The 11191-nt window shown below is 38.8% G+C and overlaps 1 protein-coding gene across 4 annotated transcripts; it reads right to left on the minus strand.

Annotated features, from left to right (window-relative positions):
- Positions 1-397: 397 nt before the first annotated feature.
- Positions 398-11043, minus strand: LOC133139647 (glutathione hydrolase 7). 4 transcript variants are annotated; one of them, XM_061259251.1, is made up of 18 exons: positions 11006-11043; positions 10641-10735; positions 9789-9914; positions 9453-9687; positions 8871-9097; positions 8276-8427; positions 7875-7992; positions 7665-7732; positions 6945-7018; positions 6625-6818; positions 6009-6096; positions 5274-5401; positions 5010-5098; positions 4703-4855; positions 4314-4431; positions 3456-3593; positions 2865-2964; positions 398-2684 (listed from the first exon to the last, which is right to left on the minus strand). In XM_061259251.1, the coding sequence occupies exons 4-18, from the start codon at positions 9670-9672 to the stop codon at positions 2515-2517; spliced, it is 2037 nt and encodes a 678-aa protein (XP_061115235.1). In that variant the 5' UTR covers positions 9673-9687; positions 9789-9914; positions 10641-10735; positions 11006-11043; the 3' UTR covers positions 398-2514. The 4 variants fall into 4 exon arrangements, with proteins under 4 accessions (XP_061115235.1, XP_061115236.1, XP_061115237.1 ...); XM_061259252.1 differs by lacking the exon at positions 11006-11043 and having other exon boundaries at positions 9453-9683; positions 10641-10939; XM_061259253.1 differs by lacking the exons at positions 10641-10735; positions 11006-11043 and adding an exon at positions 10361-10495.
- Positions 11044-11191: the final 148 nt, after the last annotated feature.

Genomic DNA, 11191 nt, shown 5'->3' on the forward strand with positions numbered 1-11191 from the left:
TTAGTCACTTATCTCCAAAGGAATTTAATGTGAGTTTGGGATAGTTCAATTAGGAAACCTTGTCTAGCAGTCATTCCTTCCAGGCTGAGTGGTGTTACTACAATTACAAATATGGGAAGTACATTGAGAAAGTCAAAATCTTTTAGTGATGTAATGTCACTGCTACAGCATTGGAGTCTACAGAAGTACTCCACCCATATCTTCCCTCTGCTGCTTGCATTTTGTACAATTTTACTTTTAGATGATTAATAAACTTTTTCTATTTTATACAGGTTGTAACATTAAAATATTGTGCATATTTCTTCATTAAAACGGCTAGTTGCAGACAAAAATAAATGAACCCTTCGTATGCAAGCGCCACTTAAAAAAGCAATGAAATGTAACAAAAGAAACTCAATTTGAAGTGTTCCACCTCTTTATTACAAAAACAACAGAGTATAAGTTCAATAAACAATATCACCTGTATTAACATTAAAATATGAATATAATACACAGTACATAATGGCAAATGTATTGGCGTCTGCTTTTTAATGGGATACAACTATTTTCATTCACACATTGAAGGTGAACTCAAATGCGCCATTAAATAAGCAAAAATAATACAATGCACCTTAATTCCATATGCATCAGAATTCATGTCAACTGCCCCTCTCTTTAAAGCAATGAGTATCATTTCTTGGTTCATAACATGCTCTTTATGCCACCGTCCCTTTATGACTTCTGAAAAGCAACCATTAAAAGATAAGGTCAAATGAAACTAAATTAATTTGATGGTGAAAGCCAGTGGCCCATGACACAATCTGGAGAATAAGAGCATAAGAGATTAATCAGACAGCTGGAGGAAAAAGAGCATATGATAAACACCTCTGAATTTATTTTGCAAAAATAAAGATAAAAAATAAATTAAATAAATTAAGATACCGTCTTCTGATTTTGGTATCTGGACATAAAACCTAATTTGATCTTTACCACATTGTTTGCAATGCACCAACAATAATCACAAGTATCCCAACATAATGTGCATTTTGAAAAAAAATTTAAATAAATAAATAAATAAATGAAATCTATTTGTCTCCCCACAGTAACTATCAAAACAACATACCAAAAGTATAACATCACCAAATACAGTTATTGCACGTTCAAGCTATTTGGCTAGTGGTAGGTAGCATAATTACCTGTAGAAACAAGTAGGCAGACAAAAGAAGCAAAAAGAAGCCATTTAAACCACTGTAAAAGATGTTAAATGTGAATGCAATGCTTCAAGGCATGCTGTGACTATTTAATTCGTATATAAAATAAACCTTGAGAAAGCATATTATAATCTCACAACACAGGGAATATAGAGTGCGTTGGTCTAAACATAATAAGCTAATTTTATTTCAGACACTTCAATCCCTTAATTTGAGGACATTCAATAAAAAAAATAAAAAATAAAAAAAACATTGTCAAAAAACAGTACTTGATCCCAAAGGAAAGGTAATCTGATATTCTCCTAAAAACAGCTAAATAAACTCCATTTAGACATCACCATAAATGCAGATATGGTATTTCTTTGCCTCAGATAAGCACAAATAAATTAATTTAAAATGGAATAAATAGCTTAAATGTGTCACATTGATAATTCAGTATTCAATCTTGTACATCAGCCTTGAGCAAACAGATTGGTTTTAGTAGTGAAAATATACAGATGATACAGACAAGAACATAAGATAAATGTCTTAAATATTAAAAATACAATGTTGCAGGAAAACCAGTTAGCGTTAAATAACTTTATGCTCCATCAGTCATTCATCATACATTCAAGAAAAATGCCTTTCACAGACCACAAATCCAGCTAAAAATCAACAACTGTTCCAATGAATTATTGCTGTTGATCAATTCCATCAAGTTTACAAGAAATAACATCCAATGTCAAGACAAAGCTGTAGATCACAAAAGGATCACTACTGTATTAATATTTCAGTAAACATACAACTTGTGTCCATTCCAACACATTCAACCAGTACCCAAGATCCATAGTTTGCTATACTTTTCAAACAACTCACAATTTCACACAGTAAATTCAATACGTTATCAAAATGGTGTAGATGTGAGACTTCCCTACTTCAGAGTGCTCCAGGCATTATGGTACTGAAAACAAATTTGCTGTATATTATGCATTCACCTGCACCTTCCATTCAGAGATAAAATTGCTAGAGACAAGGCAGAGTCATGTATATGGTTTGGCTTTGATGTGTTCAGGATGGGGTGCTGAGTGTCTGAGTGACAGCCAGAGGTGACTGTACCAAGAGTGCGCGTGCAGGATGGTGGTGTTTTTTTCTGCCCTTCTCCCTACAGGGGCAGCATTGATTTTTCAGTGCCTATATACAGTGAGCATGCCAAGACCACACAAGATGGCAGACAACATGCCTTTTCCCCATGCCAGCTCTGCAAAGGCCAAATTTGCTGCTTGGACCAACCCACGCCCCCCCTCCCCCTGCTTCCCAGGCCTCTCTGACCTTGCAGTAGCAGGAGTCAGGGCATGGACATAGTCATAGCTGAGGCATCCGCACTGCGGGGGTCCTTCACCCCAATGATCAGATCATTGGTCCTTCTTGTCCCCTCTACCAGAGAGAGAACCTCCACCTTCTGCACCTCATGCCCCTTCAGCTGCAGGACCTCTATGTCCTCTTCAAGAAACTCAGCTGAGGAGTGAGGAGAGTTACAGCAGGGTGGGGCAGAAGAGAGATTAAAACATGAGAAAGGACAAAGAAAAAGATAAGAACTGAATTTGACTGTAGCTAATCAGTATTTTGAACGCATGCTATTCCATAAATCTGCAGAGAAACCCTGAGCAAGAATTGAGTAGTCGTGGCAGTACTCACAGTCCACGAGAAGGTTGTCGGGCTGAAGTTGAGGGTGAAGCCTTCCATATGAAAGGCTGTCACTTAGGTTTTTGCGGAACGATAAAACGTTCATTAACACCTGCAAAATCAAAATTTCCACAATTAGTGAACACAGGGATGGTCACATCCAGTATGGCTGCAGGTCACAGTTAAAAATCTAATATTTAAAAAATCTATTCAGTCCTCACTAAACATCTTAGAAATGTCTGAAATTCTGCAATACTATTATAAATTAATATTACATTTCTCAAATTGAAATTACCCTAGATGATGTAATGATAATGGAATCAGGGACAGTCTATCTATAGTAGCCTGGCGGCCAGTTCCTTCATATCTTCCATTTCATTATGATGTTCAGGGGTAACAGGAGATTCTAAGAGGTTCCTAAGTACCGTGTCCAAGGACATTCATTTCCATAGTATTTTCCTTGGTCACACCCAATGAATATTCAGAGGGCGCATCAAGTTTTTGCCTCATTGGGGCAGAGACCACGCCATCTCTGCCCCAATGAGGCCATCTGTTCAGTCTTTTGAATTTGTGATGGAGGAGGAGAAGAGCAGAGTCACTAACCTGGGCAATGCCACTGAGCGCATGGTCTCCATTGGAAGAACCAAGGGCCATGTAGGTGCCACAGAACCCTGATGATGGCCTCACTGCAGTAGGCAAAAGAAAGGACAGTGGCCTCTTCCCTGGCTGAACACTGTTTCGCTGGATAGAAACAGATCACAGATGCTCAACAAAGGTTATGCTTGTCAAAATCAGCTGTAACAAACCAGTTTTTTATGCTCTGGCATGTGCGAGTTGTTGTGGATGTCCATTATACGTATAGAGTATTTGATTCTATACTTCCTGTTTGATATGACATTTTGTTTTAGCGTCTCATTTCTGGACATTCTTAAAAATGTAATTTATGTCAAACACTGCACACTCTTGTATGGCTTCAGAAAGTATTCACTTTTTACACACTTTATTGTAGATTTAATTTTAAATGGATGTTCTTTGCAAATGTAATAAACATGGAAAAACTAAAATCTCTTATTTACTTATGTAAATGAGAGATTTCAGCTTCTGATTTTGAAAGAATTTCTAAAAACATTTTCACTTTGTTATTATGGGTTATTGAGTTTAGATTGCCAATTTTAGCCATTTAAAATGAAATCTACAACACGATAAAGTGTGCAAAAAGTGAAGGGGTCTGGGTACTTTCTGAAGCCACTGCATACATGCACTCAGCGTTGGAATGTTATAACAGCACTGATTCTTCTGCTGTATAGGACATTACAGAGTTGTTTGAAGTCAAGATGAGAACCAAGGTAAACCACTTCATGTAAGCACAGTTTTGAGCTTATGTGGATGCAAAAGATTTTCAGCAATTATAAAAGTTAGCATAAGTAAATTTGAGATGAAGGAATGCGTAAGCGTCAATACTGGGTTGGGTGGAGTGGGACTCTGAGTTTTGTTTGGCCAGGAGAAGTCTAGGATCTGGCTGTTAAGGAGGATCCCAGAAGAGCTCACAATTCTACTTCCAAAAGGCCGGTTCAGGGAGCTGGAAGATAAGACAAACATCCACATTTACACTCCACTTTCCAAGTGGGATCCGTACAGTAGAACACATACAGTTCAAAAACAAATTAACAAGCTTTCCAAGCTGTTGCAAAAACACAGAAATTATGAAGGTAAGAAGGTTTCACATAATTTTTGCTGTCTTTTTTTAACCTACTGCTTCCCAATCACAAAACAAAACACATTTTGACTTACACTATTTTCCCTTTGCCTCTTATACCCACCCTCCCCCAAAAAATAAACAAGGAAAGTACCTCATGACAGATACAATGAAGTCATCTGGACCCATGACCATCACCTGGCCTGCAACTGCCCCATTCTCCAGGGCATAGAAAGGGGTGTAATGTCCAGGAGGGGAGGCCTGGGAGTCATTGATCATTTGACGAAACAAAGCAGCCTGGGACTTACTGAAACCCAAAAGTAGAAATGATACTGCTGTTACCACCTCTAGAAATGTTCTGTCATCTCTTTTAATCGTTTTGCCATTTCTGTGCGCCTTCCAAATAGATTTCACGCAGTGTTAAGCCTCATAATGTCTACACCAGACGCCCACACTTTTACCTCAACATCTGAGCTACTGACTCAGAGACAGAGGAGTCAAACATGGGGTCACCCAAACCACTGGCCATAGCTAGTGCAATTTTGAGAGCCTAAAGGAAAAATAAAGGAAGGGAGACACAAATAAAAGACAAAAGTAATTGGTTACAGCAGACTTATTTGTGGGGGGGCACATATAAAGTAAACCTAGGAAGGATTCAACAACTGACTTCTTTGTTGATATAAAGCAGGAAGATGACCTTGTTAAGGGGGCTCTTGCAGTCATACCTCGGCCATTAAGTGGTAGGTGCTGTTCCTTTGCATCTGGCTGCTGATGTTGAAGCCCTCCAGGATGTTGAGGGCTGCTATCAGTGCTGCCCCAGAATGAGGAGCGGGGGCTGCCAAAATTTGATTACCTGCAGAAAAAATACTATACTGGTTATTGTAACAGAAACTCAAGAGAAAAGCAGATGAAGTTATGGATGGCCCAGTCAAACAAACAGGTATGAAACTTTAACATACCCAATTATGGTTTATCAATATCAAGCTTTTTATAATTACTGATGCAAAAAGTGAGAATAATGAGTCTGAGCTGAAATGCTTTGTACTGATAGCACTTATCACTGTTGCTAAATAAAACAAAAATGGAAAATCATCAGTGTTTGATAAGGGCAACAATAAAATTTTTGCAACAGTTTGCAAGAATTGACAGTCAGTCACTGAAAAGGAAATGTATTGCTTGCAAATTGATATTAAAACAAGTTTTAAATCTACAGAATAAGTACCTTATTATTTAAGATTAAGGTTAAAGTATGCAAGTAACAATTCAATTCAAAGGATTCACAAAGATTGGTATTTTCAAAGATCACTTTCTGGATGGCAGGTTCTTTACTTTTCCAAACAACTTCCATTCCTGGTACATGACTACCATTCTTTCTTCAAAGTAATTAAATATATATTTAATTCAATTCATATTCGTGTACCATTTGACAATATTCTAGAGGTAAATTTCTAGAATCGTACCCTGATATAGACCCTCCATTGGCTGCTGTAGAACAGTGCTGTAGTTACTGAAATCCTCTTCAGTAAGAACTCCGCCTGCAGCTCGCACCTATTGCAATTAACAATGAGTGAATAAGCCTTGTCTCAGTGACATTCAACACATGCTTACTATTTAGAGCATTTAATTTGTGTAAAACTGATAGAAAGAGGCTGAATATACAGTTATTCAATTATAGTCATAATCATGGCAAATAATAGTATTATTGTGCCAGCTATTGAGTACACAACATTAACTGAAGAAGATGTCAACAGATAACACAGTTCAAAGCAGCCCCTAACTTTCAGCATGAAATAAATATTTAGTTATTTGATTAATTCTTTAACCTGTATTTACATGCAGCAAGACTGTCTGGGATTCTATCAAAAATCTTAACTTGAATATCAATTAAAATATATTTTTTCCCTTCACACAGTTTGGAAAGTTCAGCAATCAGAAAAACATCAAGTAAACTTGAGCATGTGAAGACAAAAATAAACACAAGCATTATGCATTATAAGTCAAACTGAAGGACAAATGTTGATTGAATACAGGCCTGAGTTGCACATCACAGCAGTCACAGATCGGAGATACACTCACTTCTGCTGCCATTTCCTGGGTCAAGTTGCCATTGTAGAACTCAGAAATCCCACGTTCTGCAATTGCGTCCAAGATGGCTGCCAGATCAAGGCGTCTTGTGAACAGGCCAGAAAGGGGGGATTGTCCATCAGGAAGAAACAAATCCCTGAAACTTTCTGAAATATTCTGATCTTTCACTTTGGACAAGGCCTCAGCTGGAATTAGAGAAATTAATATGAAGAAATAAGGAAAAGTCAGACATAAAAATAGCCTAAATAAAATAGCAATATACATCTGACGACATTTAGCAAAAAAACAAGTTTATTAAAGAAAACATCTACCCAGGTCATGGGTAACATTAAATCCATTCCTGGCAACATCTGCAGCCATGGTAACCACCTCCTTCCACGGCATTCTGGGAACAAATAATAAAGAATACATTTATATTTAACATAATGCATACAACTACCCATCATTATCAAAATATTTTGAACCAATGAAAAGCACTGGAAAGACTTAAAATGCTAAATGGACTGGATCCCTGACTGAATCCTTCATTAGTACTTTAAGTTGTTAACTCATTACCACATTACATTTTACTCATTATCCCATGGAATGTGTCCCCTGACAACAATTAGAGTTGCTAGTAGTAACACATGGAGGACCTAGGTGAAACTTTAAGGTGAGCTGAAAAGAGCTTATGAGTACAGTCCCTGGGGCACTACTACAGTGTGTTCCCAAGCCAGGATAACAGGCTGAGAGGTATACGTACGCTGAGGGGTGTCATTTGTGTGTATACAAGCAAGATACGACGATTTAGAGGGAGATGGGAAAAGGACTGAAATAAATGACCTCACCCACTTTTATTTGCAGTCAATAGGAAATGGGAACATCTAGCATCATATTATGAGAAGTCATTTCCTATTTTAACTGCTAATGACACTTCCACCTTTCACAAAAATTGTATAGACCGCAGTAGGCTTCTCTGCACAATATGTGAACATAAACACAATGACCCCATTCTCTCTCACACACTGATGAAACAACAACTTTCATTTTACCTTCCATAGAGCTGATGGGCCTGGTGCAACCCACTGAGCATGCCTGGGACACCTACTAGCAGACCCAGCTGGAACACAGTGGCAAGGACACAGAAACCGATCTCAAACTTTCATGATTTATTATTTTTACATAACTGCCTAAAGTCCCTAAATGTATAATGTTTTCATGAAGTGGGTGAGCAGTGAACACACACAATTTATTTTTCTTACTTTTTGTTCCAGGTTGAACTGCAACATATCCTCATGGATGGCAGAGGGCGCCGTTTCACGGAAGTCAATCACCCGGCTCTCATTCTTGCGTATATCATGAACCAGCATTACACCTCCACTGAAAAGGAGGACATTTTTATAAAATCTGTCATTGGGATTCTGATCTGCAAGAATACCTTGATCAGAGACTTACTGGAATTTACTAGAAATGTGTCCTTCTTCTGTGTCTGAACTCTATGCAATTACTTATGAAATACCTCATTTGCAACCTACTAGACTGGTTTGTCAGACATTGGTTTAATCATAGGATTAGGTGATCAGGATTCCACTGGTTACCAAACATTGCTTCACAGTAATAAGATGTTAGTCAAACCAGAGAGTAGTCCAACACTCAGACTTACCCCCCAATGCCAGATGTATGTGGGTGAATGATGCCCAGACATAGGGCAGCAACAATGGCGGCATCTGCAGAAGAACCCTGCTTACTCAGGACTTCAAACCCAAGAGAGGTGCAGTGAGCAACATCCGTCACCACAGCTCCCTGACTGAAGATCTGCAAAAGAAACAAAATCCTTACACCGTCAATACAATATTATCAGCATGAGTAAAAATATACTTTCCGATGTACCCATAACAAATGAACATGATTACCACTTTAACTGAGCAATGGCTGAATCAAGCTGTCCCCAAACAGGCCCAATAAATGTTTCTACAGTTGAGCATGTCATGTTATGTTTAGCATCTAAGCTATTCAGCTATTTTTAGGAATATAGCCATTCAGAGGTTTGTTGTTTCTAAAGCAAGAAAACAGATTTCATGAAACTGCAACAGCTTGTATGGTGACTGACATTATACCACCAGAAAGTGAACTCTCTCTTTAACCAGGTGAAGTCCACAAATGCATATGCTGAAGCCTGTACAGGGGCCCCAGCTTACGTTTGTTGGCTTTGGGAATGAACAACAGGTGAAAACTGGTCACTGCTTGTGGAAACACACCTGAGGGTCTCCAAAGTAGATCTGCATGACTAGTGCAACGGTGACCCCTGTTGCGAATGTGAGGCAGGCAGTGATGATGATTGTGAGGCCGTCCTGCCGACAGCTGCAGTCTTCGGCCAGAGGATCACGGTGGGTCTCCCTAAGGGGAGTGGCGTCATGACTGGCCAGGTCCGATGCCGAAGAGGGAAGGCGCTGAAGTCGGGCTGACTTCAGAAAAAGGTCGGGGTCTGTCAATTGCAGGTAACAAAATAAATTTTAAAAAAACATGGTCAACATACATGCTATGTTGTCCATGTTTACACCAAGCAGAAGGATTCATATGAAGAATAATTATCGTATCCACTGCACACAGTCCCTGCTCAAACAATTATGTTCCGTTAAACGTCAAATGTCAAATTAGGCTTATTATATCGAATTTTCTTTCCCTTTTAAAGGAACAACATGACATTGTTGACACAACACAAAGACACAAACATTGCATGTGTAATACAAAAGACATGGACAAAACTTCGTCGTAAGCATCGAAATCGCATAAAAACTATATTACGTAATTTTATGCACTTGGCCAAGCTAAGAACTTACCTGTTTCTTGTTCGCTCAGAAAGTTGTCGTCGTCTTTGCGGGATTTCACCGTATTCTCACCCGACAAAGCATCGTCCTCTGGAAGCCGAGGGAAACTGGTGATGCTCATATAATCGACTGGGGAATAGGCACTCCCGAGCGTTGTCTCCTGGCTAGTATCCTTATCTGCCATATTGCCACTGGAATATCCGGCAACGGCGTCAGCGGCGGGCGTATACATTGCTACACCACCTGTCTTTCACACGGTAGAGAGACGATCAAATATTACGCACCAGTTTTCCACACCTATATATAGACCCGGACTTTATCAACAGATTTAAAAAAAACCTATTGCACCTTTATTTTATTGCACCTTCTTTGAGAGTTCCGATTATAGACAGCCAGTGATGTTTGCTGATAACATCAGAATGTTGTTAAAACAGATTTCACTGGACGATAAAAGGTTTCACTTCATTTTCTTTCCTGCAAAGAGAACGATACCATAATATTAGAACTCCATATTATTGGAGCACCTGCTCTGACGTATCTTAATTAATGTTGCAGAAAACCATGCGCAAATTTGCTGGTCTGCACCGGCTATTCTAACGCAGACGGTTATCAAAATACTTTGATTTAAAAAAACTACAAGATTTCTGGGATAAATTAATAATTTCCTACTCAAAAGACGCTGTCTCACATACAAAATACAACCTAATTAATGATGCCAATATTAAATTAAACGCGACACCGCAATTTACCACAAGTCACATTTCTTGGCAAAAAGGCATTCTCATTCTGCGCTATGTTGTTTCAGAGGCTGTCGATAGAGCATAGCCTAAACTCCATTATGCACGCTTCACAAACATGCATCGACGCATTTTTGTGGCTTCTCTTTTAGCAGTCTTACCGTGAATGCAATGTAGGCCTACCTTTTAAATATCAGCGCTATTGATATTGAACGATGGTTTGTATGTTTAGTTTCATGAGATTTCTAGCGTAAGCGGCGTTTTACACAGGTTATCGTCCAACCACCACCAAACAGAAAAAAACCCTCAAAGAACAGCTGACCGCAGAGAGAATGTCATTGTCTTAAAGGTACAATGCAGTCACAATATGTGTACCATCGCAGCTGAGGTTTGTATTTCCAGCTTTATCCGGGCATATAAATGCTGGCTTTCTGGAGATTTAAAAGTAATCCACATACTGTACCTTAATGCTCTGACCGTTACTGGTGACCAGCAGGAGTTTGTTCCACCATAACATAGAAGAAATGATGTCTAGCCTATATTTGCATCCGATCGGGTCTGTAATCACAGAATGTTACTGCTTAATGTCATCGCACACATACATGACTGTATAGCCCACAGTTAATAATAATGCTGGTCCAAATACAATAATGTAAGAAAGTAAAGAAGACAAACGTTTACACTTTCAGGAAGTGAAAAAGCTAATAAATGTCTGAGCCGCGGAACAAGACATACAACTACAACAATTAAAACCAGGCTCGTATTTCTGGGCGTGTACTAAGCGAAAACGTGGGGTGACACGTAAACCTACTGTATCCTTGTCCTTACCGCACAGTTGCACAGCTACAATGAGCACCTTCTACGCCTTTCTATACTCGTCTGTGTCATTCTGTGTATGGCCAGTAGGAAATGAGAAAATTAGTGTGTTTGAGATATCATAAACGCTACTCACAGATATAAAATAAGATACATTTTATTGAACCCTGTGGGATAATTTCTTCTCTACATTTAACC

This window comes from Conger conger, chromosome 10 (genome assembly GCF_963514075.1).
Source record: "Conger conger chromosome 10, fConCon1.1, whole genome shotgun sequence".
NCBI lineage: Eukaryota > Metazoa > Chordata > Actinopteri > Anguilliformes > Congridae > Conger > Conger conger.